This window comes from Pagrus major, chromosome 4 (genome assembly GCF_040436345.1).
Source record: "Pagrus major chromosome 4, Pma_NU_1.0".
NCBI classification, from domain to species: Eukaryota; Metazoa; Chordata; class Actinopteri; order Spariformes; family Sparidae; genus Pagrus; species Pagrus major.
In genome coordinates this window covers 31,205,186-31,222,743 of record NC_133218.1, presented here as the reverse complement: position 1 = coordinate 31,222,743, position 17,558 = coordinate 31,205,186, and the positions used below count along the sequence as shown (strand labels likewise).

The 17,558-nt window shown below is 41.3% G+C and overlaps 1 protein-coding gene across 1 annotated transcript; it reads left to right on the top strand.

Annotated features, from left to right (window-relative positions):
• The first annotated feature begins 380 nt into the window (after positions 1–380).
• alpk3b (alpha-kinase 3b) lies at positions 381–14,390 on the top strand. The gene is made up of 14 exons (XM_073465179.1): positions 381–1,028; positions 1,208–1,434; positions 3,872–3,993; positions 4,230–4,347; positions 5,016–6,219; positions 8,037–10,035; positions 10,979–11,126; positions 11,336–11,463; positions 11,555–11,590; positions 11,687–11,961; positions 12,181–12,269; positions 12,391–12,608; positions 13,109–13,157; positions 13,271–14,390. Exons 2-14 carry the CDS (start codon positions 1,298–1,300, stop codon positions 13,584–13,586), a joined length of 4,839 nt encoding a protein of 1,612 aa, XP_073321280.1. The 5' UTR covers positions 381–1,028; positions 1,208–1,297; the 3' UTR covers positions 13,587–14,390.
• Positions 14,391–17,558: the final 3,168 nt, after the last annotated feature.

Below are 17,558 nucleotides of genomic sequence, written 5' to 3'. Positions count from 1 at the left end.
TTGTTTGATGAGAACATAAAAGTCGACAGGCTACGTAAACATGTGTGTGACTCATGTTTAAAAATAATCAACACATCACATACAGTAAGTACAAAAATACAACTAATTACAGTGCTAATCACTGATTTGTGTGTGTGTCTGTGTCTGTGTCTGTGTGTGTGCGAGAGAGAGAGAGAGCGGATGACTGTGTGTGTGTGCATGCTTGTGTAGAGATAAGAGCTCTTTGGCAGTCGGTGGGATCTGCCTATATAAGGCTGCTCTATTCCTACTGTGTTTTCTCTGGGGATACAATGCAATTGTCACTCTGGACAATGCATGCCACAGAGCTTGGTAGGTCTCACCATCTTATTTAATATGATATGATAAGAAAATGTACTTTCATCCTCCAAAAATGGGGCCAAATCGTGCTGTTTTTGTAAGCCCTTGCTTGTAACTCTGTGTCAACAAGTGCCTTGGTAAACAGAGCTCATTGTAACTCCACACTTTTTGATGTTTGGAAAGTAACCTCGTGTGACTGTGGACGACTGAAAGAATATACTGCTCATATTCACGCACTTCAAAGTGAATGCGTCATTCTCCTGATTGACAGGCTCAAATGATTCTTCACTACAGTCTGTACACAGATCTGACCACACAAGTGGTCTCCCTCTTCTCTGAGCGCATGCAATGCATTGGTAACAGACAGGAAAAAACTCTTCGCCCCGGTTTTTAAATCCTCTCCTCCTATTCGGGGAACTACTAAACCCGGGATGACCTTGTATTTGACTTGTGGATATTTTTCTTCTTCAAAAGGATCTTCTTGTTTCTGTTCTGACCTTTTACAACATGGCTATATTGGCAATTTTTTGGTGTTTTTGTTTTTTATAAAATGGTCCAAAGGCAAGTTTTGGATGTGCTCTTGTGCCTATTTGCAGGCCAACTATAAATAGTCCAACAGCCTACGCATGCTCATGTTTGATTGGAAATTGCAGTGCCTTAAGTCAGTGCTGTGGGGTATCTGTCAAAGGAGGGCAAGAAACCGGTGAATGGTGAGTTAACTGTGTAAAATAGACTTGTTCTGTAGATTAAGAACAGGTCAGAGGTGTATTTTTACAGAGCATCTCCAGTAATGTTTGTGTTTTCAATCTTAACTATAGAAAAACAGTTTTTGTAATTTAACTTTCTGTTGTTCTCAGTGTTCATGTTCACACTCTTTGTTCTCTTTTAGCTCTTACTGATCTCTCTGGAAACACAAATTAGGTGGCACAAATACTTCTTTTTTTTTTCTGGAGCAACTTTTTTTTTTATCTGGTGAGAAATGGGCTCACGGAAGACACCGATACGCTCCTCTTCTAGCAATGGAAGATCCAGCAATGGGAATGATAGCAGTGGGAGCAGCGGGAGCAGCCGGCCCGGCGGCTGCAGCTACCTCTCGAACGTGAGGCCAGAAACCAGGTACAACACTGAGCCAGTGTGCTGAGCGACCTGTTGAAACCCCTCTGTCGGGATCATGTTAGTCCAACATGGGCTCTATAACACTTCAATACTTTAACATTTTCCTAACCTGAGGTGTACGTGTGGGGCATGTTATTTCTGTGTTTGTTGCCATGGTCACCAGAGTTTAAATAAACTGCTGATTAAGAACAGCATCTCAGTTATGCAGCATGGGCCCCATTGCACATCGAGCAATATACTCACAACAGCTTCTGCATGGAAAGATTTGTTCATGGAACAAAAGGTGCTGACCTTTAGGACCAACTTCTTAAGTTCTTCGTCCTCAGGTGATAGGTATACACTATAAAGATAACAATTAATATTTTTCTCTTCTAGCCAGTAGCACAAGGCAGCTATTACAGCAACATATCAAAGTAACAATGAATGACTCAGGATTGGTTTAATACTGCCCTGATGTCCAGTTTTTTCCCTTTGTCTTTTTTCTTTCTGTCTTTGTTGTACCCCATCCTAAAATTAAGAATTTAAGGAAACTAGTCTTTTGATTCTTCTGACTCATTGTTGGCCCTTAACAAGACCATTGCTCATGTGATTCAGGTGTGTTATCACTGCAAAACGATATGAAGATAGATGCGTGGAAATGGATATGGGTATTGAAGCATCATGAGCATTATGAGAAAAAACTACAAGAAAAACAAGAATTCCTGAAACAACGCTGTAAAAATATGGCAAAATATACCAAAAAATATGATGACAATGTAAAAGATATCACAGCTTTCTTTTTTTGCCAACTGTAAATTTCACAGTTGAGAACTATTTTGTTCAATCAATCGAAATCACAACAAAAGTCATCTCCTGACTCTTTCCAAATTGAGCATGTCTAAACCAATTAACAGATATAATGTTAACCTGTTTACGGTAAAGTATTTTAAAATCAACATATAACAACAGTGTTTTTGTCTTATATCTGCAGTAGGTCAGCATTGAATGTCAACAAGATGAACAGCAGTACAAAGCGCATGTAGGCTGTAAACCACATCGCATGGACAGTACATCATGTTAGTGCAACTGTCTTCAGTATTAGTGTCTTGTTTAGTTTGCTTAATCATGAGAAACATGCAGTGAAGTGTAACAGTACTCTTTAACTATGCATTGAACCAACACTGAAGTGATGTCAACACCAGACATGGATCAAGTGCATGTATATATATATGTATATATGTGTGTGTGTGTGTGTGTGTGTGTGTATAGGAGAGCCATACAATATGCATCCATTCATTTTATAATACAGTATGTGTGTGATGTTGCTTCTTCTTCTCATTTCCTCATGGTTCAATATTCTTGACCCATTATATTTCGGGTGATTACTTTCATTTCGATGATTAATGTCATGTGGACTTATTAGACCTCTCTCAGGACGCATCTAATTTCAGTCATACGGAGCTGAACTGAAGTCAAAGATGGCAAGAAACATTTCCTTTTCATGTGGTCTGTATGCGTAAGATTTGCCTCAAGAAACAACTACTCAACATTTGTATTGATGTGATTGTCGGCATAAATAAAAAAACAAACAAACCTGTGTTTGATGAACAGATCATGACACTGTAAATAAAAATACAAAAGGCATGGTGACGATATAAATACCCAGAATATTTAATAAGCTTATAGATTTTTCGTTTATTTTTTCTCTTAACGTTCAATAATCACTAGCCCCAGCCAGGCTCTTATGTAAATTTGGATCGTCTTGTTCCAGCTAGCTCAAAACATTAATTTACCTCCTTTTATTGAAACTATGGAGGATGTTTCTACATTTGTCTACAGTTAAAGACATTTTTTGTTCTTTTTTGAAATCTTTTTGATATAATTACATTTAATTTTCATCACACAAACATAAAAAATACACTTACAAACAAACTATACACACCCCACATGCAAAAACGGGTCAAAAAAACAAATGACAATGTACAACCATAAAAAAGCCAGACAAGACATAAGAGATATAAGTAGAACAACGTTTCAACCTATAAAAATAAAGCAAAGGCAAAGATAGCTTGACTGACTATCATGCAGGAGGGACTACAGCTAACAATTGGGAGCGTTAAGGTGTTCAGTGTTAATTTGGCCTGAGGTACTCTCAAATGTATCATTAAAACCGTGTGTGTTGCTTTGAAGCCCTGCAATATGTATCCCTAAAGCTCTATAGAAATCTTGAGTTTTAATCAGAAATCATCTCTGCATGCATTAACCTTCATCACCAGCGCTTTAATGTGAAGAATGTCATCTATAAGTAACGGGGGCAAGGTCAGACAAATAACACATCTAGAATGATAGAAAAATCACATCTTCAATTATTAAAGGCTGCAATTTCTAAAAACTGCTCATCTACAAGTTACAATAACAAGTTAACAACATGACTGACCGGCTGCCTTTTGTCACACAGGAGCACACTCTGCAGTATGATGGCGCAGTTGACTGAGGACACTCAGCCCTCCTTCGAAACAACCCTCAAGTCAAGAGCCGTGTCCGAGAACTGCAACGTGAAGTTCTCTTGTGTGGTTACAGGTAAACATTGCGTATTGTGTAGTAACACTTAATATTATGTAAGTAGCATACACATCAGAATGTAGAATGAATATTATTAACAACTTAAAAACAACTTACAGGACTTAATGTACTACATCTGAAAGAAGGCTCAATATGCAAACTGTGTCATGCATCATGAGCATTTGAAACATACGACAAAAATATGAACTGCTTCCTTTGTTTTTGACACAGATCTTTTTATTTCTATTTTTCAGGACACCCTGCTCCTCAGCTTATTTGGTATAAGGACGATGTGCAGTTAGACAGATACTGTGGACTACCGAAATATGAAATATTCCGCAATGGACAAAACCATTTCCTGCACATTTACAAGTACGTATGTTGGGAAACGCTGACTGACTGCACTTCTTTTACCAAGAAAATACCTTTGTGTCAGTCCGTGCAAACTTTCCACTTAGACACATTTAAAGGAGACCTATTATGGTATTATGGCTAGTTTGGTGTTTGAAGGATTGATTTAGCACAGCTGCTCTGTTATCGTTAGCGGTGTTGGGTCAGGCGAGTGTGAGCTGACCAATCAGAGGAGACTGGGTATTCAGGAGGGGGGCCTTAAAGAGACAGCAGCTAAAACAGAGCATCTCAAACAGAGGGGGAATACAGTGGGGCAGCACTGGACAGTATTAGATAACTGATGTGTTTTTTGAGCATTAAAGCATGTAAACCTATTCTAGTAGGAACCCAAAATACAATTACGAACCTGAAAATGAGCATAATAGGTCTCCTTTAAATATTTGATTAGGGGGGCCTTCAAGGCAACAAAACTGTAGTGTATTATTTTAACTTTTTCTGCTGTGATGTAGTCCAAAATACTAAGAGAGTGCCTTGCCATTAAGTAAACCTACTAAAAGAGCTTATCCCCTAAACAGAGTTTCGCCAACATAGCAGTTTATCCTTGTCAGCAATGTTTACTTTTCTTCATGTCAATCAATTTGCTTGATATCGTTTTAATTAAGGCAACTTAAATTGACTTTCCTCTGCAGTTGCACTGTGGAGGATGCAGCTATATACCAGGCCTCAGCCAGCAACTGTAAAGGCATCGTGTCCTGCTCTGGTGTTCTGGAGGTGGGTGAAATGAACGAGTTCAAGATACACCAGCGCTACTTTGCCAAGCTCAAACAAAGGGCTGAAAACAGACGCAGGGAAGCGGAAGGCAAAGAAAACCAGGAGCCGCTACGAACCATCAGTCCAGACCGCACACAGAGGAAACGCCGCTCCACGATGGAGGCCTTCCTCAGCACGCCAAGCTCCACGGAGGATGAGGGCAATGAGGAGAGCCATGAGGCTATAGCTGCAGACGCTGAGGCCAGGTTGGCGGAGGCAGCTGTGGAAAAGGTGGAAGAAAAGCCGGTTCCCATCACCAATGGAGCAGTGTCTGCTATAACTAACGGACAGACCATCAGTGAAAATGGTAACAAGAGCGGGACATATATATATGACTCCGCTCAGAAAGTTTTTACCGCACACCACCCCAAAACTCCCTTTGTCAAAAAGAAGATTAGGATTTCTAACGGTGCAAAAGTTGCCAAATCAGACACACCGGGAGAGCGAGCATCTGAGGAGAGAAGGGCCAAAGATGAGACTGTCACCTCTGTAGCTCCGGCCTGCACAGATTCAATACAGTCAGAGGGGAATTCAGAAGAGGTCATGGAAGTAGAGAACATTATTAGCTCATCAGTTGTGGATTCACACTCCAGAAACATGACAGAACAACTGAAATCAGAAGTGTTGCTTATTGAAAGGCCGTCAAAGGATGACAACATATGTGCTGAGGTAACTGTGCCTTCACAGAAAGAACAGCTTCCTGCTGCCCTCACAAGTCATTCTGTGTCAGGAAGTGAAGGTAAACAAGCTGCAAAGCACGAGAAGGAAGTTGGACGTAAAGATAAAGAACACATCACCTCAACACAACTACAGTCACGTGCTGCAGCAACATCCCCCAGCATCGTAAAGGAGGATTTTTCTAAAACAGAACATGTTACAGTCATGGATGTTGATGACAGGTCAAATACTTCCACCGGTGCATCCCTAACACACAGAGACATCGAGTCAGTGAACGGACTGTGTGAAAGCAGGACTGATTTACCCCAGCGTCCATGCGAACAGGCTGGAGATCTGGTGTCTGAGAGGGAAACAAGCCCCTGCCAAAAAAGAGCGTCTGTGCCTCGGCCAGTGCTGCCGAGTGAGGTGAGTGAGCCTTTTTGCATGAGCTCATGGGAGCTTTGTGCTGCCAACACAGGCCTCATCAGTAACACAAGCAACCTGCAGGTATTTATAGCTTTTACAAGTATGCCCCGCTGTGTGACAAGAATTAAATGACGCACATGTTGACAGACACAACAGGTACATTAATGCAGTGCACTTGATATTGAAAGTTCAAAGGTCTGAGTGTTGACTAACGCAGCATTTCCTATCATTTGGATTTATACTTAGAATCTGACAATCTCTCTATCAGATGGTAATTATTGTCTTTGCTCTTCAGCTTCAGAATGGATTCATCACATTAGATATAACAACACAAAGTGACGTCTGACAGAAGCAAGCTAGCTGTTTCCTCTTGTATCAAGTCTTTGTGCCAGGCCGAGCTAACAGCTGCTGACTGTAGCCTTAGAGCAGATATGTATGCTGAAGCTTAAGGCTCCTACAAGGAACTTTTAGTTTTTGTTGATTCTGGCGCCCCTTTGGACAAAAGTAGTGTTAGTGTAGCACAGTAACACTGGGCTGCGAGTACTCTGCCATAAGTCTGAATCCAGCCCAGTGTCAGGCATTAAGAATAATAATCATACAGAAATAGCCAATCTTCTCGCTGATGGTCTCGTTTGATAATGTAGGTCATATAGAGGGATGTAATGTGTATGTAACTGTAACATACATACACTATATCAGGACATAACATTACAGGAAATAAAGAAATGATGTGCCTGTTTTTAGGATAAGACACGTATTCTGTTATTTGGATTGTGAACCTTTGTTGTCCACTGCTTATGCAATCGCCCTGACTCCGGCTATGTGGCCGAAGACTGACGACTCTGAGAGCTGAGACGAGACACTGCACAGCTGAAGCACCTCTTAAAATGATTCGCATTCCTTTCTGGCCATGCTTCAACATGAAATAGCCACCTTACATGTGAATAGGCCACACAATGTCACAATGAGGCACAGAGAATGACCCTTGTGCTTTATTATGGCTTATGTTATCCATGATGGAAAGGCATATGACACAGGGAACCTCTCTAATCTGCTAATTTAAAAAGGGATACAGCTCAATAACAGACTGAATGGGGTTTTGATGCTCAGCTAACGTTCTTGTCTCAAACAAGTGTACGTTGATGTGCTGGATTAGGATCCAGGGTGAGGATGTTACTGTCTGTAAATATGACAAAAATATTTGTTTTCAAGCCTCTCTCAACTCTACTAATCTTCATCCAACATGAATGCAAGCACTAGCATGGGACATATTTAAAGGGACAGTTCACCCCAAAATCAAAAATACACATTTTTGTCCTTAGCTGTAAGATCTATTTATCCATCTAGACTGTTTTGATGTGAGTTGCTGAGTCATGGAGATATTGGCTGTGGAGATGTCTGCCTCCTCTTCAATAGATCCATGACTAGATGCATGCTTCCTTCTGCAGAAATACAAAATAATTCCTACATGAAACTGCTCACACCAATGTAATGTATTTTTTTGGCGCTCTGAGCACCATGAGTGCCATCTAGTTACATTATATTTGAGAGAGGCCAGACTTGGCAACTCCAAAACAGAACAGCACTACAGGTAAGCTATAGGTGAACGAAGGTTTCTTGTTACCATCACTGACAATTTCTTTTCATTGGCTCATATATTTCCTTTTTGCTCTCAGGTCTTTCCATTCTGTTAACTGTGTGTTGCTGGTTACACTGTTGCTGTTTTTAAAATTACATGTGTTTATCCATGTCCAGCATACTCAGGGATAAAGGAATAAGTATTTACAGCATGGAAACCTCTGCTTGTGTTATCCAAGGTTACACAGGCCCATACAATGATGAACAGGAATGATGCACCTGTCAACCTTGAGCTTCCACTCCATTGCACGACGGACGCACAACCACCACAAAGGGCTCCATCAGAGAGAGATACCTCGACAGATGACATCCAGACCCCTTCTTTGCACCTTGGTCCTCAAGCAGCCATTGACAAAATAACACAGGACACATGGGATCATTCCAGGGGATCAAATGAAAGCCATTCGGCCCTTTTTACAGACCCACAGAAGTCATCCATCCAAAGCCCCGGCGGTGGTGAGAACCCTGGTGGGTGTAACGTTTCGCCCGGCACCCTGCAAAGCCAAGTTGATACAGCCATAAAAACTGTTGAAGGGACGGAAATACAAGTTGATGAGAAGGTAGAGGGTAAGGAGGTAGGTGAGTTATTATTGCAGTCTGACAGTGTGGCCCCAAAAGAGAAGATAGTTGAGATGGAGACTAAAAGTGCTGATCTACATGTGACTGACCACACTGAGACCGAAAAGACCAAAGATGCAGCAGGTAAATGCACTGATGTAATCAATGTGGATGCAACTAAGAAAGAAACTGAGAAGATGAAAATGGTGGAGGAAGGTGTTTCAGAATTACACGGTGTTTCAGAATTACACGATCTGAAGTCAAATACATCTAAGCCTGCGTTCCCAATCCCAGAAAACACAAACCTGTCCGACTTCCAGGAAATTCAAAAACCAGTAACAAAAGTTATATCTATAGCTGAACTTTTACGAGCCCAAATAAAGGCTCTTGACTCTGGCCTAGCAAATTCACTGACCACATTACCGCTCCATGCTGACCTTGTACAAGACCCAACCCCAGCTACGGAAACTGATGATGGCAAACGCAAATCAGAAGTGCAAAAGTCTGTGAGGAAAAATGAAATAAAAATTGACGAAATTCCTCCTAAAAACATCAAGGAAACACTTATGGAGGTTTATCATCAACTCAATTTAACTGATCAGGACCAAATTCAGACTCAAGATGCAACTTCACCACCTGTCCAGCCTCTTGTAATCCCACCCATCTCTGTTGTAGACACTGGCAAGACTTTAGAGCCTGCACGGCTTCATGGCAGTGCCAGAAACTATAATGAAGGTACTAATCCATCAATTCTGGCAAAAGATTGTGTTCCTCTTTCTGAGAGTGAAAATGTCAAACACAACACTCCATCGACTTCTGAGGATAAACTGACCCATAGATCAGTTTCAAACATAAATGAAAATGTCGGTCAAGAATCTGGGACTCCCCTCACAGTTACACCTATAAAGGCCAGAAGTCAAGAGTCAGATATTACTGTTTTGGAACATGCCAAGGACGAACCAGTTCGAGGAAAAGACATGGGATTTATACAAAACTTAACTCCAGAAATTAAAGCCAAAACAGGGACTAGTGAAACACTTTTAGATCAACACAAAATGGAAGAAGACAACGCAAAAAACAGTTCTTTGCAGAGTGTACAAAGGTTTCCCACTAAAAGTGTGCCTGGAACAGAGAATAATGTTCAGTTTACTCAGCAGGACAGCTCTATGGTTGAGGTGTTTTCACGTAATCCAGCCCCCGAGGCTAGTCCATCGTTAAAGAGAAGAAACTGTGCTTCCCCCATTCCTTCTGCTACTGCACAAGAGCTAGCCTCGGGAGCCCGACGCAAAATAATAATACCCAAGGCCAAACCTGAAGAGGCCTCGGAGGCCACATCATCTGTTGATAACCAAACCCAGAAAAAGGAAGTTCCCACACCAAGCAGCAAGCTGTCTCCAAGTCCTCCGACCCTCTCTACGTCCCCGAGCCTGTCACGACGTTCGCCTCTGCTGCAGCTGCCTGGTGAGCAAAGCTCTCCTGCAGAAAGGCATTCACCGCTCTTTAGCAGGAGAAAGATGGCGCCTGAGACTCAAGCACCAAGCCAGCAGCCCAGTGAGGAGATCCACAGCCCCAAAACTGAGGGGAAACCTGCAGAGAAAAACAAGCAGGACCCATTCAAAGGTAAAATGGCCTTTATGTCAGAATACTAGTTTTATATGTTCCTTGAAGACTTTGTTGCTTTAAGAGAGCATGTCCACACGGTGGCCATTTTCCTCTGACATCATCCTCAGAGTGGGAAGCTCAAACGTCATACTACTGTGATCCAGGTTGCACGTCCGATAAACGTAGGGAATCTGAAAAAAAAGCCCACCACAACAACTGAAAAGACAATAGATAATGAAAATCTGGATATGTATTGGGCCATATGTCAAGATAAAACTACATGTTTGATAACCAATTAGCTTCCATTAGACACGTCAGTATTCAACCACTTCCACCAGCTTGATAGTGTTACATGAACACACATCTTGGACACATTTATTTAAACCTGGAAGTAAAACACACTGGATGTAATCAAGTGGTAATGTCTGCTAGGAAGTGGTTGAATGCTAACGTTCTCTAATCTCATCTCACCTCATCTTATCTAATATGTTGTTTTACCTTGAAATATGCCTCGTTCTCCCTTAAGGGTTTCACTACCCTTCATCTTTTCTGTTGCAACTCAACTGGTAAGTGGCGAAATGACAACACTTTGTCAGATACTAGTTTATACGACTTGCAACCCGGAACACAGCAGCAGAACATTTTCCCAGCATTTGAGCTTCCCAACTTGTCAGTGGTCTGGTGGACAAAATTGTGAATGTTTCTAAATGGCCTCAAACCTGGTTTGGCATTTCTGTACTGCAATGTCTTAATACTTATCAGATGATGTACACACCAATACTGAGATATGTGCAATAGGCTAATATCTGCTGACCTGCTGACCCAGTACAGTATTATCATATGTGGGAAGTGTATACCATATAGTACATAAAGTATATAATACACTGGTTACTTGATAGTTAGAACATAGAAGGTTGTGTATCTTCATCATGTTGTCTGTGTTGGACCTCTTTCCCTTCAGCTCCTCAAGTTATTCGCAAGATCAGGGGCGAAACCTTTGCAGATTCCTCAGGACACCTTAAACTATGGTGCCAGTTCTTCAACGTTCTCAGTGACTCTACAATCCAGTGGTTCAAAAATGAACAGAGGATTACTCAGATTAAAAGAAAGTAAGTCCCAGAGTGATGTAAAGTACATCTGCAGCTTTAATATTTGAAAATGTTGTCGTGATGTACATGTTGCTGTTTTTATATTAATATATTCTTCATAAGGAAAATAGTTTATTCCATGTAACATAATGTTGATCACTTATAATACTGAGTTTAACCACATGTTTTCTGTTGCATTCTGGGTTATTTATTATTCGTTTGTTTCTCAGTGCAGGCGATGAATCTCAGGTCAATCTCGCAATTGTCCAGGCATCGTCCAGAGACTCTGGTGTTTACGGATGCACAATCGTTAATGAATATGGGACAGACTCTACAGACTGTCTTCTTAGTGCAGATAGTATGTACCCTTTTACATTTGGCATAAATAAAAATGTTCCTTGCATTACTGGACCACAACAAGTCTCATCTTCCCTCTCACTGTGTTGCAGTCTTGGCTGGAATGTCCCTCCGTGAGGACCTTGGTGGTAAGATGATGATTTTACCTCTTTAGAGCTGTATGTTTCCAGTGTCAGAGCCCAAATGTTTTTCTGACTGCCATTCTTACATTCCTCTGCATGCAGTTGGAGAAGAAATCGAAATGACACCCATGATATTCAGCAAGGGCGTGGCTGATTCTGGCATCTGGGGCAACAAATTCTTTGGCCGTATAATGATGCAGGAATCTCAAATTGGTAATGGCTGCTCACACAAAGTCTGGAGGGCAAAAGTCATTTATGGTCTGGAGCCTGTGTTCGAGTCTGGAAACACATGTATCATTAAAGCACGCAACCCTATCGCCTATGAAGGGAAAGGAGAGAGCGGCCTGATAGACAGGAACCTGGACGTTATCAAGCAGGTATGTAAGAAAGGTTTGATTGTGTAGTTTATTTATATCTTCTTCAGTTTAAATATGTCATTCACAAAACTAACATATCCAGCATTAAAGAGAGTCAGTCAGGTGCCATTCCTGCCACCTACGTAGGATTACTGTGTCACTAATCAAATGGAGAATGAATAATCACGCGGGTGTAGGTTGAGCTTATCTTAACTGGCTATTCTCCAATGTTCTTCACAGGAGTGCAAAATTCAGAACTTGGCTCGTGAATACTGCAAAATCTTCACGGCAGAGGCAAGACGGATTGAAAACTTTGGCCCCTCTCTAGAGTGAGTTCAATCATTTTACTCTTCATCAAACGTTAACATCCTCTTGAGTATTATTCACCGCACACGGACCATGAAACCCTCTCTCAAGGTCATTCACATCATGAAAATCTTTGCTACGCAGGGTGGTTCCAGTCTACTTGATGTACCGACCTGCAAACACTGTTCCTTACGCCACAGTGGAGGCTGATCTGGCGGGAGTGTATCAGAAATACTCTGTCGTGGATCAGACGGGCAGAATAGATATGAGGACTGGCACTGAGGTGGGACAGAAGTGCAGCGCCCTGCAGCACTGGATCTTTCAGTGGACCAACGGCAATCTGCTACTCACGCGGCTAGAAGGTAAACCGACACCTTGATTCAACAGAGCAATGTAGAATCTATTTTTCACTCATTTGTGGGTAATAGACTTAAGAATATGATGATACAACACACCTGATTTACATGATCAGCTAGTCATCAAGCTCTGCTGAAGCCTGATAATGACCCATTTATTTAAATCATGTTTGTTGAGGCAGAGAACATCCAAAACATGCAAAACACAGGACCCTCAAGACCAGGATTGAGAAAACCTTGCCTTAAAGCAACATTACACACAGTTTCTGAGTCACCACCACTGTTGCAAATGCAATTCCCGGGTCTGTAACAATTTGTCAGACATGTAGGTGCTAACAACAAACAAAACTCATTACGTCATACCAGTGTTATGTGCTGAAAACTTGTATCTTATAATAATAATTTTTCTTCCTCCTGTTATATTTGTGCTGGATTGAATGTGGTCCGTCATGTTTGAATATATTACCTGAACAAAACAGAAGTAAATACGTGGTGTTGTTTTGCAGGTGTTGACACTAAGATCACCAATGTTGGAGTCTCAGTCAAATCAACAGGGTGAGTAAATTTGTATTATGTTACAAATTACGCTGTGAAAACCTAATTTTACAGGTAATTAACTTTTTATGTTTTACAACCATAACATTTTGTGTGTGCGTGTGTTGCTGCAGGCATCAAGGTCTACCCGTCGAAGGGAATCCCAAAGTTTTTGAGCAGTTTGTCTCCCAGCACCAGTGTAACTACTTCTGTGGGCTGCTCAGCCTGCGGTCACTGAAGGTCATGGAGTCTTTACTGACGCCAACAAAGCCCAAGAGCTCCAGGAGCCCGTTACTTCAACGCAAAATGGCCGCTGGCTCCTCCAGCCCCCAGACCGGCAGGAAAGCTGCTGGCAGCCCCCGACTGCCAAGGAAGATTGAGCCAGAAGGCAGAAAGACCCCCACTCAACAAAAAGCTGCTGACGCTCCCAAAGTTGTTAAGATGGAATAGAGTCTCATTAAAGATCAAGGATATTCCTGACTGATTTTTTTGAAGTCCGAAACCAGAAATGGTTCACTGTTGGGTTTGTATCAGCAAAACAGTGCAAGAGGAACTGGAAGAAATAAAGAAAGCTGACGACAACGCCGTTTTGGGAGAGGTTTAAAATCCTTCAACCCTTTAAATAATATGGCTTGATCAATTCATTTTAACAGCCAGCATTCCTTGTCATTATCACGTATTGTGGATTGATGCCTTCACATGTTGTGGTGATTATCTATTGTGTCCTACATTCAGCAAATCTTAGGCTTGAAATCACAGTGTAGTAGTGAGTAGAAGCTTTCCTGGGTTTGTATTCTATCAATCCATGTACCACAGCAGGTCACAGATTGTGAATCCCAGTCTCAGGTCAGTGTATTTGTACTAAATGAATGTGCAAGAGTGAAAAGTGGCATTATATGTAGTCTATGTGTCATTTTGAATGTAAAAGCACAAACCTGTATTTTTTTTAGTCACCTTTGTGTGAATGTAGGCGTCATTATGTCAACTGAAGTCAAACCATGACAAAGACGATAGAAGAAGACCCGTGGACGACACGTGCAGCACATTTATACATATTTTTTCTTCCTTTTTTCAGGAATGTATCCAGCCGACTGTAGCTTCACATGACACTGTTGTACAGTGGCTGACGGTGCTGTGCTTTTATATTGTAACCTGTCATGTTTACTTGCTGTTCTACATTGCACTGCGTTTTTAGAAACTGCACCTTTGAATGCAACTGGCTGTAAAATAAAAGATATGATTACGCCTTTTGGAGACGCTGTGAAAGTGCATGACATGCTTTTTAAAACTCCGACTGTCATTTTAATAGAAATTAGCATATTATGGAGTGGGCTGTAATGAAAGCCATCCCACTCAGTCACTCCTTATCATATATATCGTCTACAAAGAATAACTAACCCGTGTTATCTCAGTGACTCCTGTTATCTGAAAGGACTCCGACTCCGTCACATTTCTTTCTGTCAACATACTCACATGCATTCATTATTTATCTACAAAAAGGTTCGCCATATTTGGATTCTTTTAGACAATATTAGTGGAGCTACATTATATTATTGTTTATGTTTTTCCATTTACATCAGAATTTTACAGAAGTTGTAAAGCTGATCTACTTTGCTGTAGTATTCTGTCAAAGCAATATCCTCTAGTATCCCATACTGTGTCTGTCCAGTAACATCGAAGTGGCGCATGAATGTACAACACAGACGTTTCGGAACGAGGACAAGGTCATTTAAAACATGACAAGCCTTTGGACCTGTTGGAAAGACAAAAGACAGACATTGAGTGTCCACAGCCATGCGAGCAGCTCTGTGAGACTGTACTGTGCTTCATTTTTTCGGGTGTTTGATCATAAACCAAAGAACTGGACAAACTGAAATCCGGCCAAATGATGGCACCAGATAAAAAGTGAAGAGATCTCAGTTACTAAGATTCATCTCCAGCATTGCCAGATGAACTATAATTATCAAAATTAAAGGATATGATTTTCTTTTTTTTCCCTTTCCTTCCGTGTTTTAAAGGTTCTTGTGCGTGTAAAAGATCCTGAAAGTTAAAAAGGTCAAAGTCCGCACCAACAGAAGGAGGGGCCTTAAAGAGACAGGAGCTAAAACAGAGCGTTTCAAACAGAGAGGGAATATAATCCTGCAGCACTGGACAGTATGAGAAAACTGATGTGTTACGATCTGTCATAGTATATTTGTTGGACACCAGAAACAGGGAAATGGTTAAAGGTATTCATTGAGCACGTTGAGAAGACTGGTGGTAGAGGAGGGCTGGGGCTCAGGCTGGTGGCTCCACCGGGGAGGAGAGATGACTCACGGTTGTATGGGCTGAAAGCTCGGGTGAAGCGTGACGCAGGGAATCCCAGGTGGAGCAGGCTGGTGGCAGAGGTGTGGGAGGCCGGGCCGTGGTGAGGCCCGGAAGCTTATCCAGGAGTAGACTGATCACTGGAGGAGTTTGAGGGGAAACAGAGTTAGATCACTGACGGAAAAACAAAAGACACGAGAAGCTCAAGAGAACGAGTGTTTCACAAGGAGACCATGTACCACGTCTGGTTGACGAAATCATCTGGCAGCAAGTGGAGTGGAGACCAAACACACATGCACAAAAACACCACCGACAACAACAGTCCAGATGTAACAATTTTAACCTATACATATGTATGTATATATATATATATATATATATATATATATATATATATATATATATATATACATATATGCACACGCGTTTATAAATGAACCTGAAAATTGGCATACTGTGTCTCCTTTAAACAATAATTTTGCCATCTGTACGATGTACAATCAATAATGGCCCAAAAAAAGCCCCTAATGTATGATTTTTTGGCCATTTTGTGGCGCTAATATTAATCTACGCTGTCTTGTTTTAATTAATTTGAAAAATATGGATGCTATAAGTCTCATGTGACCTCTTTTCAGCCAATCATACTTGGTGTAGTCTATGACGATGCTTGGAGGTGATGCTCGAACATTCTCACCAAACTATTTTATGTTCAAGTTGAGCTGTTGTGAATACACCTGTAAGCCTGGTTATGACTCATGTATGATAATTTCCCCCAAATTACAATAACTGTAAGCCTCTGGTGCGACATTTCCCATCTGGCATCGCTGTAGCCCTCCAACAGTTGTTGAGACATTTCACTAAAAACGGCAAATATCAGGCTCATGGTGGTGCTAAAGTTAAGGTCTAGGGATTGCAAGAGTCATGAAAAGTCATCCTCTGGAGATCATGAATGTCTTGAGAAAAAGTCACGAAAATCCATCAGATAGTTGTTAAGATATTTGAGCCTTTCAGTTACAGATCCAGAGTACATTGTTTTTTTAGGATTAAAAATAACATGCCTTCGTAATAAATGCACTACAGGACTCATCGCTTTATTCCGTAGCATGTTATAAATATCTGACGTGAGAGAAGACTTGTGTGGGTGGAGTAAAAAAAGACTCCCTCTGACACCCATCGCATGCTGAACAGCTCTACCACTCAGGGGCAAATCAGATTCCTCACAGATATTAGAGAATGAAGTGTTGCTTGCAACCAGCGTGTGTGTTTACAGGGTGAAAGGCTAACTTCATCATGATAATCATTTGTGATTCCCAGTCATTAGTGAGTCATCGTTTATGTAAGTGGGGAGCTCACGCACAAGTGTGAACAGAGCCGGGAAAGCTATATGTACGCTTAACAAAAAAGTTAGCTCAGTGTCACTTCTGATGTTGTCCAGTTAGCGTGAGAGAGTCTGATGCTGTCGACAGAAGGACGGGATGACAGTCTGTAGTGGGTGGGAGCTGATGCTTTTATCAAGTCCGTATTTCTCACATGCTGCCATTTTCACCAATCGCCTGGTACAATGAGAACATACCTTTAATTCACAGCAAATAGAACAAAACTGAATGAAATCTGGTCAGCAACTCATTATTTCATTGATTTCCACCACGTGACCTGATTCACTCCATTCATTTACGCCATGTAGAAGATGTGGGTGTATGTTTGGACCAGCCACACAGGAGGTATTGCAAATGATGACTTGCAGGGGTAACAGACTGCATGTTGTGTAACTGAGGTGTGATGGCAACATGGAGAAGATCGTGCCTGTCATGAAACAAGACACTCCTGCCACCTACTGTTAGTTCAATCACCTTACCATTGATGAAAACAAGACAAGTAGAGGGACTACTCGCATTGTCAAATCTCTATGTGGAGATACTGAAGTGAATGTTTGATTAAATGGTTAACACATGTGTAAATACAACTGTTTTTACACTTTTTATGTTATATTTGAGGGTTTCATGAGCCAAATATTCACCAGATCAGCTGTTATAAACAAGCAAAGCGGTTTACAAAGAGGGGGATACAATGTAATAAGCTTGATTTTCTTATTCCAAAAAAAGACACTTATCACAGAAT